Below are 16,102 nucleotides of genomic sequence, written 5' to 3'. Positions count from 1 at the left end.
GTGTGTACATCTGTGTGAGTGAGAGGTGATGGATATTGCTTGGCTCCAGCACCGATCATGAGCACACAAGGCATCATCCAGAGCTTTAGTGTGGCTCACAATAATAATAATAATCACCTCCAACCATCATCACTGCACGTTCCCAACTTTAAGCCTTTTGTTTAACAATGTTAGGCATTTTGTTATTAACGTTGTTGACGCTTGCCATGATGCCAGTGTGTGGACAGACAGCAGCATCTGGCCAAAGCTGCAGCTCAGCTAGAAAGCAGATGGGTCTACTTAACAGCTCAAATGGAAATAAAACAAGAGCATTAACCCAAAACAACAAAGAGCTATCAGTTACACTCGCATATAATTCATCAAGAAAGAAAATTGGGTTTAGGAAATAAAAATGTCAAAATCTGTATTTGGGACTTTACTAGAATACCAGATGATGCTGAATACCACACTTGGGTCAGATAGTAGATGCAAATACTATTTAGTGTTTGTTTGGAGCACCAGACGGGTGTGATCAGGACAATTAAGATGGTGTCAGATAATATGTCACTCAGAGAAAAATGGTGAATTGACTTTCAAATACTTGCCAGTAATTGTCTAAACATTTCTGGCCCTCACCTATGTGACTAGTCCCACCTGAGTTGGACTAAAACAAACCATGAAAAGTATTTGGTAACACTAATAACCCAGGTCTGCCTACTACTCACTACACAATTAAAATTGTGCTTACAAATTGATGGTTAGGGGCCAGTAATTTCTGGTCCTAATCATTTTGGCCTTTGGTCCCACACCAACTCATTCCCATTTCCCTCTGTTTTATTTACCCAGTCCTCTCAATACTCCACTGCAGTGCTTGGAGGTGGCCAACTGCAGCCTGAACCGTGCAGACATGGTGTACCTGGCCAACAGCCTACACAGTGAGGCCTTGGTCCGCCTGGACATCAGCGGGCACGACATCATTGGCACTTTCTCCACCACCTTCCACAAATTGCTCAGCCGTTCCTCCGCCACACTGGCCAGCCTGGCCCTTGAAGAGTGTGGCATAGAGGACGAGCACATGGATGCCTTCGCTGATTCTCTGGCTCGCTGTCAGGCCCTTCAGGAGCTCAAGCTCCTGGGAAACCCTCTGAGCTCTGTGGCCCTGCGTCAGTTATTCTCCGTGTTATCTGCAGGCTTCCCCAAGTTGAAGTACATAGAGATGCCAGTTCCCCGTGACTGCTACTCTGAGGATGTCACTTATCCGATGGATGATTCAGTCCTGCTGCAGTACGACAGGGAGTTGTTTCAGGAGCTCAGAGGCCAGCTGACGGGGATCCTGGTAGGGGCTGGAAGGGGGAGCGTGGAAGTGTGCACCCCGCTGATGGGGGCCTATGATCCAGACATTAACGAGACCAGCAACGAGCTGGGGGTGTCTATGCTGAAATCCTTTAACAGTGTCATTGGGAACTTTATAGATACCATAAATGATGTGGACGCCAGGAGATCCCAGACTCAGAAACAGTAATGCATGAGGTCGCCTGTGGAAGACACAGGTGAATTCTGAAGGTCAGGCAGAGAACATCTATAGCAGGGCGTTCAGATCTTGTATTTTTACATTTGTGGGCATGAATCTAGACATTTGTGTAGAGGAGACCTGCAGCTTTATAGAAAAGTTGATGCTACCTTGACTATGAGTTGCAGATCTCTTTGCTGTGTTCTTGGAAAACAGAACATGTAGGCTGCCTAGTTCTTTTTAATCCAATATAAAGAAAATTTCTCTTCACTAGGCAAAGCTTGAATGAATGCTAACAGGGGAAATTGACTTTAAGGCATAATTCCCTTCCTGACTGGATATTATCTCAGTAGTGGATCATTATCCATTTCCCAGTACCTTCTTCAGCCTGTAATCCAGACAGATGTGAAGTGCCTCTAGATATAGTTACTGAAGTGGCTATTAGATTCACTTTAAAGAAAAAAAAACTTTGCTTCATTACTATGTGTCACCTGTAGCTATGTGTATTTATGTATATATTCTGGTTTTAATGTGTTGTATATAAAGGAGTTTGTATGGGAAAATTTGCAGCCGGGCAGAACAGGGTAGATCCCAATTTTGGTGATACAACTTTGACTGATTCATTCTCCCATACCAATAAATCTAACCTTTATATTTAAAACCGTCCAGTACATACAAAAGCCTGACACTTCCACCTCTTCCAAAATGTACATTTCTTTAATGAGCACACAGCCTTATATAGGTTACATTTTATTTTAAATATTACAACAGGGGACAACCATACACTGGACCAAAGACGAGGAATAGCAGCTCCTCCATCAGCTGTCTCATTTCTTCATCCAGTCCTCTTTTTCTTTCCTCTCACGGACCACCTCAGCCAGATATGGCGTCAGGTAATGGATATCCTACAAGGGGAAAAAAAGATAATATAAGCTTACTTTACAACTAAAAAGCAGGGTTTCCCTATTCTTTTTAACATATTCATTTTCCAGGACATCAAAGATCAAACTGTGCAAGGATACTCCGTTCTAAAAAGTCTATTATTGCTCTTCTAAGGACTGAAAAAAGTTAACAAGCTATAAAATCAGACAGTATGTAATGTAAAATGAAGGAAACATTGCAGCATTTTCCCCTTGCATATCTAATTTTCAACACTGAAGAAAAAAAAACATTTTGATAAATCTAAAAATTTGTCTGTACCTCCTCATATTTCGTCCACTGGTCTTCAGGGAGGATCTTGTGCTTCATGGAGAGGTCCAGGGCTCTCTTGATCCTGAACGTCCTGTCGTTGTACAGGTTCTCCGGAAGCCTCCGCACGGCCTCTTTCACATCTGAATCCTCATAGATTGTGTCATCACGCATCAAACCTGACACAGAACACATGTGATGCTGAAATGAGTACAGTTATAGATGGATTCATCCCACTGGTCATGGTACACGTGTTCACACATATTCATGGCACAGCTTCAAAACTAGTATAAAAAGCCATATCATACACTTATTTCTAGGGTTCAAAGCAATAAATGTTTTTGACAGTATTGAACCTGATTATCTTTCTGGACATTTGGGTTGGTGGCTGATTTTGGTCTTACCGTACTTATTGAAGCCGCACATACTGTAATACCATTTCCGGAAGCCAAGCAGGAGTCTGCCTGAAGCTACTGTGAGAGAAGAAGAGAAAAAATATATATATATATTGCATTATAATAACACACACATCAACAGAGTAGTCAAGCAGCACAAATTGAGATGAAGAGTGAGTTTGGCAGTTACTTGTGGACACTGGGCAGGAGGGTGATAGTTTCAACACCATTATATTTGATCATGTTAGTTAAATAACTGTATAGTGTAGCAATTTTCCCCCTGCCTATTAAATTTTAAGGTGGCACACCCCATGTTTTATCCTACTAACTAAAACAAAACGCGAACAGTGCAATAACAAGTTTATATCTTTTCCATATACAATTCACTGACTGGCTTTCTTTTTTGTGAATATCTTGCGGTAGTATAATCTTTGATCATAACAGATAGATCGATAGATCGATAGATCAGAACGATATTCCCTGACCCACCCTCTGAGTTACCGTCGAGTTAGCTAGTAGTTAACAACCACCTTGGTCCGTCTAAATAATAAAAACACAGAAAATCCGGGATATGTAAAGAATCACAGGTGACCTGTCGGCCAGATGTCAGATTATATAACATATTGGAATGGATTGCAATGACAGATGAAACAACACTGGCTACTGTTAGCGACTCTCATGATGTCCGATGTCAGATTTTAGGGCAAAAGTTATTAAGTTTTCGCCAAAATATGAAGAACCTTTTCACCATCATAGATATATTACAATGAATGCCCATGTTATAGCTAAATATATATGTTATTTTATCCTGATTAGCAATGGTTGACGTTAGTTGACCACCATAGCGTTAGCAACCGTTAGCACAGGGACATTAGAGGACACACAAGTGAAGTCCGCCATAATGAGTATTCAGCCCGACAAAATTTGCTTCTTGATGTATTATGTGTTATAATCACACACATACCACATGCTGCCAATCTGATATGAGCTTTATCCGATTAATTTAAGGCTAGATATATTATGAAAAGAACGAACTGAATTTACCTGGTGCCCTCGCCGCCATGTTTATCACTGAGAACGAGCGCGGTGCGTTGTGGGTAAAAAGTGTTCAGGGAAATGGGTCACTGGTGATTGCGCAACTCTTCATATTTTCTGGTATTTTGCGCTTTTCAAGGAATATGTGAGCGGAATTATGTATAGAACAAAATAATTATTTCTGTATATACATCTGTATCACTATGCTCCTTTGATATTTAGTTCCTTATGGTATGGTAAACACATGTAAGTATTATATTATCGGGTGAATACGGTACAGTTTATTCAACACAATAAAGGTTTTGCGGGCCCTCCCGCCATGTAAAACTCCCTTGATTCGTATCGCGAATACGTATACAATTAATGCAACTGACTGCCGTTTAGTGCAGCACTTGGCGTTAAGGATAATGGGAGCTACCTGGATCTCTTTCCTTTGAGGCTCTTCAAGTAGACAATAGTTAACTATGATTGCTGCTGTAACTGGAAAGATAAAGGACAGTTTTCCAGACAGAGGAAGTGGCATAATACCAACAATAAAATGTAACAAAATGACCTCACCTCATACAGACTGTGTACATTTATTGATTAAATATCACATCACATTTACAAAACAACCACTTTATTTCAAACTCAATGGATGCCCGTACTTTTTGCAATTTATATGTGTTTGTGTGTCTATATGCATGTGCATATGCATGTCCTAGACGTTTTGGGATTGACTGCTTGACCACTTGTTTTTGGAGTCCTTTTGAACGTCCCCATATGAAAAATCACAGTGTCTTCTGGAACAAATTAAAGTCATCTAATGTGGCTGAAGCCACCTCAGTGCAAAAGACGTCATCAGGCAGGGACACCAGGCGGTCCAGGGAGATGTAGCTGGGCTGGCTCGGGTCATACTGAGCCTTTCCGAGGTACTGCAGGAACAGGTGGCGCTCTCTGATACGCAAGAACTTGGAATTGAGGACCTACGGGAGGAAGATATCAGATGTGTAACTCATAATGCTGAATATAAACACACATATGACTGATATGAAATCAATTCCAGTTGGACAGTGTTCTCAAACCTGATTTTTTAGTGAATGTTTTTTATTTGCCAGGACAAAATCCATAATATTCAAGGTAGTACATTGGATCACTAATTCAAAGAGTGTCAGTTCAGTCTACCTGTGGGAACTTGACGATCAGGTGGTGGGGAACCTTCATGGTGTTGTGGAGGTAGTCAAATATTTGGGTTAGCTTCTTCTTTTGGGCGGTCAGCACTTTGGGGACGGTGGCGACAATGTGCTGGATCTCATTTTCCTTGAAGCCAAGCTCTATTTTGCACACCTACGTAGAATATATTTGCGCACACACACATACATAGAGTTAACTTTTTTAAACACAGTACGTCAAAGTTACTTAGAAATAAAGTAACATGATATCTACTGTCATTTCAGTACCTTCAGAGTTTCTTTAACAGGCTCCAAACTGCCACATAGTAATCTAGGTAGACGAGCTACAATGTCCCGGGTCTGGGGAAAAAACAACAAAAACATATCATATGCTATTCTCCTTTTTATCAACAGATTCACCATTTGTTTTGGTAATGTAATTACAAAACACTGTGATAGTATAGAAAGAGAATCATGTATTTTTGCTAAGACCCAGACATGGTTCAACTTCTCAGTGAGACCATCTTCATCATCCAAAGACGATTACTTTCGGAGCGCTGAGGCCGAGCTGCTGCTGATAGAATGACAGTCTGTTGTCCAGCCGCTTCACACTGAAGTTGAGCAGATAAGGAGCTCTGGACACCATGGACGCCACAGATTCAGAGCTGAACTTCCTTGACCGAAGATAATTCACCCTTCCAAAGCAAAGAGGGAGAGGATATCTTTTGAAAAAAACCTTTAAAATGTCTTTGTCTACCTCATTCTATTCGGTCGAAGAAAGTCCATCCACTTCTGTCATAATATTTAGTGTGGTTTAGTGGTTAGAGAGACCATCCTGTAAAGTATCCTTCAGCAAGATATTGAAAACCTACTCATTGTATGTAGCTCTGGCTATGAGCATTGACTAAATACATGGAAAGTAAACACTGTTTAATTTCCCTCATGCCTGAGATCCCCTCATCTCACCTGGCCTGCAGTTTGTCCAGATCCTCAGTGAGAATGAAGGGGTTGTGGGAGAGAATGTAGCCCAGACAAGAGTCCTCCACCCCAATCTCTTTGAGGAACAGCAGCCTCGGAGCCACGTCTGCCTGGAAGTCGAGCCTCAGCAGCATGGAGCCCACATTGGGCCTTTGCTCCAGCTTCCACAGGTTCACACCTGCAATGAGAGAGAGGCATAATAGTCACAAATGTGTGGCCACTGAATCAGTGACTAGGGGTTTAAGAGATTAATTCTACTGAGACCCAACATTGATTCCTCATATGACATCTCATGTAAAAAAAAAACAAGGCTTAAGGACCATTGCCACCAAACTGTTTAAGTCAACATGATTTCTGTAATTCTCATAAATTAACAGCATATGTATGGAATTACCTAGCTGTACCAGCTTGCTGAGCGTCTCCGACTTGTCAACGTAGTCTCTAAGAGAGGTGGAGGCAGGAGGCAGGGCAGATGAAACAGACAGAGCAACAGCCTCTTCGTCGCTGATCTCCTCTAATGCTGAACGATTGGCCACAGCATCTAGATCTGGGAAATGGTATTGAAGAAAAGACACAAAACAAATTGAAAACTTGTTCAACTCCCTTTCAGGAAAACAACAAAAACTGAATCCATTTATGAATGGTGATGCTGAATGTATGTGTGTATATTTATATGGTCAGCAGCAGCACCGATATGTACCTAGTGTCATCTGACTTTCAGTCACTGGCACAGCGTCTCTGATTTGTGACAGAGGGTTCTTGTAAACCATGACATCCGATCCTGACAACTCCTCAGCATCCTTGTCTTCCTTAGCTTCAGCTGTCAGACGTTTGGCATTATAGTCACTGTAATGGCACATCTCTTGTTTCCACCTCTGTCTTGTGTGAGCTGTTGTACGGTTCCCAGACGTAAACAAGGATCCATTTGGGATTTTGGTGGATGCTCTGAAGACTGCAGTGCAAAGCTGGACTTGAGTGGAGTACTGCAGGGTGACACCCACTGTCTTGGAGCGAAGAAGACTTGTGCATCTTTGACACAGCTGTATGCAGGATGAGGCCATGGTGATTCTTTACAAAGAACATGGACAAGACATGTTAAAGGGGCAGTGTCACTCAGCTCAGGAAATACCGTGTTTTCATCTCTAGCTAATGATTGTCTGACATCATGAACAGCTTTCTCTAAAAGCTTGAGACCATAAAACCAAGAAGTTGGGATGTCATCCTGATGTACAGCCTGAAGCTCCTCAATTGAAGATACACTGGGGAATGACTTCACTGTGTCTTTCAAAATAGGTTTGAACCTCTACATCTACATGAGCTTGATAGAGTTATATATTACAGAAATGTAAATCAGTAATGCCTAATCAGAACATACAATGTCATCCCTATCTTCAGAAAAGCATCCTGGATAATCTACCTTTCCGTTTTCTTTTGTAAATGAATGAAAACATACAGGTAAAAATATTACACAGTCAGAAATCCTGAGACTGTGTCACTGCCATAGAAACATAAGTCAGAGAGCTAAAGTTATATTATTAGTTTATTATATTATTAGTACTAACTAACGCTACTGGTAAACGTTAGACCAGCAAAAGATGCTAGCAAGCTAGTGGGTTAACAAGCTAATGTACGCATAGTAAGAAACATTACTTAGGCAAATCCAGCACATTAGATCGACACAAACTTTTTATTCAAATTCAACCAAAACATAGAAGTTATCCCTAGCTTACCTCCTTCAACCAGTGTCGTACAATGTCAACTGTTATTTTGTTCACGTGCACAATCACGGAAGGATTCACGGAAGTTTCACTACATGGACTGTACCACAACAGTGTTTTCGCAGGTGGGACTAGATTCCCATATTAAGCTCATGAGGATATATCAAACACAAACCAACGCTAAAATTATTTATATAAAGCATTAACACGTAACTCTCTTTAATGGTGCTATATAAGGTTTACGATATGAGTTTTGTTAGATATTATAATACACCCTTTCACACAGACACCCCCATTAGCTCTGTAGGTTAATCCGTTTTCGGGGCTGTTGCTTCTGGTGCTCTCCTCATCGTGTTGCCAAATCAATTCCCTCTTTGCACTTACAGTTTAAAAGTGTAGTTGTTAAAATTACTTTTGTAAAAATCAGAAATTAGCCAACAGAAACATGGCACCCACTGTGTCCTCTCGAACACTGCGCAAGGATGCGAACTACAAGTTACATTTCCGGATGATAAACGAGCAACAAGTGGATGATATCTGCATTGACTTCTTCTATAAGCCGCACACCATCACGCTTTTGACTTTTACTGTGCTCAGCTTGATGTACTTTGTGTTTACCAGGTAAACAACATTGCTGACTGTAAAATTGTACTGATAGATATTTAATAATAATTACAAAAGCTGTCAGTCAGGACTGTAACTGTATACATATCTACTGTAGAATTAGCCTATGTCTGCTCTGTCACCAGATGCCTAAGGCACCAGGTCCTGTATGACTTTAGAAGTATGTAATATTACAGTGTAATATGTTGAATTGTATTGTGATAGGGATGATGAACACGCAGACAACAACCTTAGAGTGGGACTTTTGGTGGTTGTCTCCTTTTTCTTGGTCATCAGTGTCCTCGCCTTCCCCAATGGTAAGCTAACTGAATTCACACTTTCACAGTAGCAAATCAGTAAGGCGGTGCTACAATGTGGGATTGAGTCCCTTCCAAAGACTGCAAGGTCCATCCCCATACTGTGTTGTTGTAGTGCCTTGCACCCTTTACTGCCTCTTTTATTTTTATTTATAGAGTGAAATATGCACCTGTAGGATACTTGTGGAGGGTGTACTTTCCACTCACTTGAAACAACCAAACAAAAAATAAATACTAGCCTAAACTCTTTGTCGAGATAGTTTATGCTGAGAGTCATGACTCTTCCATGAATGGTACAAACACATTAATGGTCAGTTGTGATGCTGTCTTCATCAGGACCTTTTACCAGGCCACACCCTGCAATATGGCGGATGGTGTTTGGTGAGTGTTACCCCCCTATCAGAGTAACTTTTTCTCTAATTCTGCTTGGGTCCAGTTTTCATTCATCTTCACCCTGACCAGCTCTCTGCTCCTTCCTGGGTAGGTCTCAGTGTTCTCTACTTCCTGTTTCTTGTCCTCCTCATCTTCCTCAACTGGGCCCAGGTGAAGACACTCATGTACTGGCTGGATCCAAATCTGCGCTATGCCACACGGGAGGCCGATGTCATGGTAAGGATGGGTGTTGAACATTGAAATTGCTCTGTCCTCTGTAACCATTAGAACAAGTTCATTCCATAATTTACATGCTTCTATGGAGGCAGTGAGCAGGCTGCTTTCTGTGGGTTCAGTTTCATGCATATCCAGAAATATTTTTCATTGGAGCCGGACAAAAATAGCAATCCACATAATTAAAAAAGGAATATCTGCTCACTATTTTTTTCCTCCCAAACAAGTAGAATTTATTAAACAAACGGTGACAATAACATCAACCAAACAAGGTCTTCATCAGACCAAACATATTTGTTTGATGATCATAATGATAATGATTATGATTTATGTTGAGTTTTCAGAATATAGGCTACAGTGAGAACACTTCCAGCTAATCAAATCCACCTATGAGCTATCACTCTCTCCTCCTGGTGGCCAGTGCTTGTTTTATAACTCCGTCACTTCTCCCCCTGCAGGAATACGCAGTGAACTGTACAGCGATCACATGGGAGCGAATCCTGAGCCACTTTGACATCTTTGCATTTGGCCACTTTGCTGGCTGGGCCATGAAGGCCCTGCTCATCCGCAGCTACGGCCTCTGCTGGACCATCAGCATCACCTGGGAGCTCACTGAGGTAGCATGCGTGTGTTTGGTGTGTGTATGTGTGTTTGTGACCATACACGTGTTCAAGTTGAAGTCAGGCTTGCCCCGGCCATGTTAAAATCCATTCTGTGAATCATACACCAGCCCATTTCACATATTTGGCATACTTAAGATGCAAACATGTTACTACTTTTGTCTCGTAGGGATCCAGCACAATTTGGAGCATAGCCTGTTTGACAAAATCAGCAATAAGCATTGCTTGTCTGGGGGAAATTCATCATAACAAAACAGTAGTGTGAGCAGGACGTAATGTACATAACAAGAGTTGTTATCTTGACTGCTCCCCATTGTTGACTGGAAGGATTAGATCATGGGATTTAACCTAATACCAGATTTACTTATCACAGAGTCAACTGCGTCAACGGATAGTGTGGAGAAACAAGGTGCTACAACCATTCAAATAACTGGCCACCATAGAATTTTGTTCTTTTATGACCAATATTAGTGCCAACAATGACCCATGTATAACAACAATTAATTTGTAGACTTCATATTTTCTATCAGGACTATAATTCCCTGGTGTGAGAAAGCTTTTTAGCGAACTCCCACACCATATAAACAGATTTCATTGTCACTCCTCTCCCCAGCTGTTCTTCATGCACCTTCTGCCTAACTTTGCGGAGTGCTGGTGGGACCAGGTGATACTGGACATACTGCTGTGTAATGGAGGAGGCATCTGGCTGGGGATGACCGTCTGCCACTTTTTGGAGATGAGGACCTATCGCTGGGCCAGCATCAAGTCAGTTTTCTTTTCTTTTCTTTTCTTTATATCCAGGATATTCACAGGTCCTTTAAAAAGTCTGAAAAAGTCTGAAAAAGTCTTGAATTATCTAAATATATGGCCTTAAGATGTCTTAAATACAGTAATTAGAGGTCTTAATTTTTTAACCGGTTTACTCGTTTCATTTCAAGTTTTGATGCAGCTATAAAATTAGCAGTGTGGGCAGATTTCTTTACATTCAGTGATATTTAGTTGAGGCAGAGTTGGAAAGTATGGCAAGCAAACTAAAGCAAATTCCATGAATTGTGTAGTTTCACTTAAAGATGTGAATGGGAACAGCAGTAGTGTCAGTTTGATTTTCTTCTGTCACATTAATTTGCCCCACATGCATATCTACCCTTAGATTAATATGGGACAGGGTTAATACAGTATGCCAAATATGCTTTGTTTTTATCATCACATCTACTTTAGTAAAGACAGTTGGACGTCATGTCCTCAAACATTTAATTTCCTAATGTCCTTTTTAGTATAATGCTCATTTGTAGCTTCGCCAGCATTAATTTCTTGGTTGTTGAATTGGTTTTCATTGTAGTTCATTCCTATTCCAGGTAGCACTAAAATGGCTTTAAAAAAATTTGCCTTAAATTTGCCTTTCTAAAAGTAAATACCCTGATATTGCTAAGAATCACTTTGCACATCGTTGGTGTGTAAAAGAAAACATCCAGAGCAGATCTAGAGAACTAGAGCTCTGGATTGCCCCTTGTTATTGTTCGATGTGAGCTTGCATTTTTCTGTGCAACGTCATGAGCCTGCATATCTGTTCAGGGACATCCACACCACCACAGGGAAGATAAAGCGGGCCGTGCTCCAGTTCACCCCAGCCAGCTGGACTTATGTGCGCTGGTTCGACCCAAAGTCCTCCTTCCAGAGGCTGGCGGGAATCTACCTCTTCATGATCCTGTGGCAGGTAGGCTTTGACCTTTGACTCGAGACTTGAGATTGTCAGAGTTGACGTGATATCTCAATAGTCTGCAAATGTGTAGGAGTGTGAAAATAAGAGCTATCTCCGTGAAAATATGTGAGCTATCTGATGAAGTCCTTGGTTTGGCCCTGAGCTTGACCCTCTTACCTCCAGACACACATTATTCAGAGGTTAATATCCAGAGGCCAACTAATAAACGAGAGATTGCTGGTTCCAAGTAATGCTCTTAAAAGATTTATTTGTGATAATCTATTGATTCCCCTAAAGGAGAAATTAATCTATTCAGCACTCCTGGAGCTTGTTCAAGGACAGCAGGATGGATGTTTGAACCGGGTTCTCCCCGCTCACCATGACACTCTGATGCCCAAAACTGTCAGCTTGCCAATTTCACAGCAAAAACAGAACCCATCCTTTGAGAATTCTAACAAATCCTACCTGTCCTTCACCCCCGCCCTCCCCCCTCTCCACAGCTGACAGAGTTGAACACATTCTTCCTCAAGCACATCTTCGTCTTCCAGGCCTCTCACCCTCTCAGTTGGTGTCGTATCCTCCTCGTCGGAGTCATCACTGCTCCTACCGTACGGTATGCACACCCTTCAAAACTGCATCTTTACGCTCCAACTATGAGCAACAGTAAATGTGACACTGGATTTAAACGGAGGTGGTCACGATAACAGGAATTGCTTTGGGAAGAAAAGTTGCTTTTGTTTCTTTTTGATGTTAAAGTCTATGCGTAAACCTTTAATTCTTGCTTTGCTCTTGACAAGAACTGAGCTCATATGCATTACGAATTTTCTTCTACCTCTTCCAGACAATATTATGCATACCTGACAGACACTCAGTGCAAACGAGTCGGCACACAGTGTTGGGTGTTTGGGTGAGTCTCTCTTTAATTCTGTCAGTTTATGTTTATTTTTTTTCTGGTCTAGGAGTACTAGTTCTTTATATCATGGTGCGCAATCATTTCCTGGTTGATATCCAGATACAGTAGGAATTTACCGTTATTTTTCTTCCTCCAGCTCTTGCCACATTTTGAGGTAAATTTGCCTGTATAAGCTTTTCAGTTAAACCACAACATTGTTGTGTTAGCACTGATAGCAGTCCTCATTGAAACCACTGGCCGCAAGCTAGCTGGTTTGCTCGCTGTTTCCACTACCCACTGCTTTCAATGAGGGATGCTAACAATGCCAACAAGCCATTTTAAGGGTAGCTGAAAGATGAATGTACAAACTTTTAAGTTACAATACGAGAAAGGCATGGTGGGGTAAAAAAAGACAAAACGTGTCCCCCTTACTAAACTGGGAGGCCTCTTGACTTATTAATAACTTATGACAGTATAACATTGACTAAAATTTGTACCTTTTGTCTCTGGAGATGGTGTGTTGTTCGGGGCCCTTGCTTATGTGTTTTTTAACAACGTGTGCCCCTATTGCTCTGAGGTTGCATCCCACATGCATCCCCAGAATCATTTTCCCCATTTGTGTTTGTAAAGCACGCGGACTGTGTCCTCTCCTGCCCACTGTCCTGAAAACATGGGGCCTTTATCCTGTGCGGGATCTAATTTTATGGTCAACTGAAAGTCATTCTGAAGTTACAGACCTCATGTCAGACGCAAAGCTGTTGATGCCCCCTGTCTGCTCTAGTTTCTATAGCAACGAGACAAGCTCTCTCTGCGTCTTCATGAAATAGTTAACATTGAGGCTGCTCTCTCGTCTGAGGTTTACCTCTGCAATGGTGTAACCCTTGCAAATGAAAAAAAGTTTCCCACTGTAGTCTGGTGAATGGAGTTTATATGTGTGTGTTTGAGTGGGGGGGGGGGGGGGGCGGGGGGTATAATACTGTATGTTAAGCATTGGCACGGAAGCTCCATTGCAGTGAAATGGTATTGCCAAGAGAGGGGGCCATTGTCGAATACAAAAACCTGATCCTAAAATTTGCAGAGCAGCACCACTGTGTTTCTCATTGTGATCTTATGTTTCCCCATAGAGCCATTGCTTTCCTGGAGGCTCTTACCTGTGTCAAATTTGGGCAGGACCTGTTTTCCAAGACACAAATCCGCTCTGTGCTCCTGTGGCTGCTCTGTCTGGTAAGAGAAGTGTGTGTGTGTGTGTGTGTGTGTGTGTGTGTGTGTGTGTGTGTGTGTGTGTGTGTGCGCACTAGTAAAAGGTATGTTTCACTTCAGCAATGCCACCATACCACTGTTAATATACCACAAAACTTCAAGAACAGGTATTCAAAATTAGTGGATATTAAAATTAGTTGAAAACTGCCATATATTAGTCATTTGCCTTTTGATATGATACTGAGATATTTTTCTGTCTATCTTATTGTTGGAACTATACATACAGTGTTTAAGCAGTGTTATCAATTTCTCTGTTGCACCCTCTTTCACACTCTGTAGGCACTCATCACACTTCTCTGTTTATATGGGATGGTGTGGTATGAGCAGAAGAAAATGCAGGTGAGATGATGGCTCGGTTGCTTGCTTGATTCAATTATTGATATGTGAAGCTTGAGTGGTTAATAAATAATTTCAACAGGGCTCATCTATATGCAGACATGCTCATAGCCATGTGTGCTTTTTGTTTTTGTTACAAATGTCATTGACTCTGAACTTCCCTCTTTTTACAGGCGTACTCTGTGCAAGGTGAAGATTATGATGAAAGCAGTGTCATTGACTCATGTGGTTTCATCCCAGATGGCTCAGGTCAGCCTAGAACAAATACACTGATCACAGACTTTCCCTAAACTCTGGCCTAAATTTTGAACACAACTGCTTGTTTTTCCCCCATAGCTGAGAGGGATTCCTGTAGTAACTGGCAGCCTGTGAAACAAAGGAGAGCCTCTGGGAGGAACCGATTTGTGAATGGCCATGGAGGAAAGAGACACTAAACGACAACAGAGAGACCAAACATGCCCACCACACACATCCACTGTGGAAGGAATGGGTGAAGGAGACACTTTGGGGAGGGCTACAACAAGGGGAATATGCACTTACATTCTTTGAATAGCAGTGGATGACCAATGAGGATGTGAAGAGAGGAACATGCACTGCAGTATGAAAGAGAAGGTGGGCTTATTTTGTGGTTATCAGTGGACCAGGTGCGTACGGATGCCGGCTCCTGCAGTGCAATGCACATCCAGCGTTTTCTAACCAGCAGTAGTGAATGTTGATGTTTGGAGGCTTTGCACTGTGGGACAGGTAATTGTGTCACATCAGGGGTGTGCCAGCTTTATCCACCTGGTCTATTTTACAGCCCATTCCACACTACAACACTGAGTATGCTACAGGTACTTGCACTCTTTGCACTAACCCTACACTGGACTGCCATGTATTTATTTATTACTGCGTGCTGCAAAGTTTAATAGCTTTACTAGAAAAACTAAAGATTACTAGAATGAATGTGTGTAGCATTTTGTATATCATAATAAGGCTTTATGATTGGTTAACTTTGCTGATTTCATATATTTAGGTTTAGATTATAATTATTACCAAAAGTGATTAGCTTCTGCACTAAGTCCTGGTATACATGCTTTTGCTTAATCAAAATTCAGCACCAGGAAAAAACATGATTTCTTCCATTCCAAAGGAGCAACCAACTGTTACTGTACCAACTGTAGCCTTTACATAATGTTTATCTGCCTTTTTTAGGTTCTGTCAGTATGACCAATGTAACTGCAGATCAAGATATATGTATTTTTTCCAATCGTGTGTGTGTGTGTGTGTGTGTGCGTGTGCATGCGAGAGAGAGAGATAGAGAAATAAAGAGTGTAAGTTGTGTGTACAGACAGAGAATGCTGTGACATTCAGCACAATAGCACTGTGGTGACATTCAACTGCTGAGGATAATCAATGGTGCAGAAAAAAAGCAATTCACTTGATTTTTTTGTGTGTGATCTAAATTAATGTTTGCAGAAAGGTGAATTCTATATAACATACAGTAAGTGACTGTTCCAACCAAGCTGTTTCCTTGTTGCTCTTCGCATTTTCATATGATGTACATGAGTTTGCCATTTAGTGTTGGGGTCTGTTTCACAATTCTCCCATTAGTTTAACCAATGTTAATAACTTATTGTCTATTTATTACATTTCTGTTGATGTTATTTGAATGGAACTGGCTTCAGCACAGCTCTGCATCAATGATTCCAGTCTTTGAACATCTAAAATATTTAAAGTGCCAAAGCACACTGTATTCAAGCTCAAAAGTTTGAAGTCTGTAATTTCTAACCTCTAATATACTACTGATTTTATTTGTGGGTTTGCTTGTTTTTG

General features: G+C 41.3%; 3 protein-coding genes across 4 annotated transcripts; 1 reads left to right on the top strand and 2 right to left on the bottom strand.

Moving 5' to 3' along the window:
* Positions 1-2,187: 2,187 nt before the first annotated feature.
* Positions 2,188-4,150, bottom strand: uqcrb (ubiquinol-cytochrome c reductase binding protein). The gene is made up of 4 exons (XM_071522031.1): positions 4,117-4,150; positions 3,082-3,150; positions 2,690-2,856; positions 2,188-2,394 (listed from the first exon to the last, which is right to left on the bottom strand). The coding sequence occupies exons 1-4, from the start codon at positions 4,133-4,135 to the stop codon at positions 2,317-2,319; spliced, it is 333 nt and encodes a 110-aa protein (XP_071378132.1). The 5' UTR covers positions 4,136-4,150; the 3' UTR covers positions 2,188-2,316.
* Positions 4,151-4,677: 527 nt separating this feature from the next.
* Positions 4,678-8,012, bottom strand: mterf3 (mitochondrial transcription termination factor 3). Of its 2 annotated transcripts, none has more exons than XM_071522028.1 (8): positions 7,967-8,012; positions 6,937-7,304; positions 6,631-6,783; positions 6,225-6,414; positions 5,806-5,980; positions 5,547-5,618; positions 5,272-5,433; positions 4,678-5,072 (listed from the first exon to the last, which is right to left on the bottom strand). In XM_071522028.1, the coding sequence occupies exons 2-8, from the start codon at positions 7,295-7,297 to the stop codon at positions 4,878-4,880; spliced, it is 1,308 nt and encodes a 435-aa protein (XP_071378129.1). In that variant the 5' UTR covers positions 7,298-7,304; positions 7,967-8,012; the 3' UTR covers positions 4,678-4,877. The 2 variants fall into 2 exon arrangements, with proteins under 2 accessions (XP_071378129.1, XP_071378130.1); XM_071522029.1 differs by having other exon boundaries at positions 5,806-5,953.
* A 277-nt stretch (positions 8,013-8,289) lies between these two features.
* ptdss1b (phosphatidylserine synthase 1b) lies at positions 8,290-16,102 on the top strand. The gene is made up of 13 exons (XM_071522008.1): positions 8,290-8,575; positions 8,783-8,874; positions 9,211-9,255; positions 9,359-9,483; positions 9,939-10,097; positions 10,714-10,865; positions 11,673-11,814; positions 12,300-12,412; positions 12,641-12,706; positions 13,816-13,915; positions 14,231-14,290; positions 14,461-14,536; positions 14,624-16,102. Exons 1-13 carry the CDS (start codon positions 8,400-8,402, stop codon positions 14,719-14,721), a joined length of 1,404 nt encoding a protein of 467 aa, XP_071378109.1. The 5' UTR covers positions 8,290-8,399; the 3' UTR covers positions 14,722-16,102.

This window comes from Centroberyx affinis, unplaced genomic scaffold, assembly GCF_046629955.1.
Source record: "Centroberyx affinis isolate AG114_WGS23_722 - 3 ecotype Tasmania unplaced genomic scaffold, CSIRO-AGI_Caff_v1 ptg000949l_1, whole genome shotgun sequence".
NCBI classification, from domain to species: Eukaryota; Metazoa; Chordata; class Actinopteri; order Beryciformes; family Berycidae; genus Centroberyx; species Centroberyx affinis.
The sequence above is the reverse complement of the archived record's forward strand: the minus strand, read 5'-3'. Positions and strand labels throughout refer to the sequence as shown.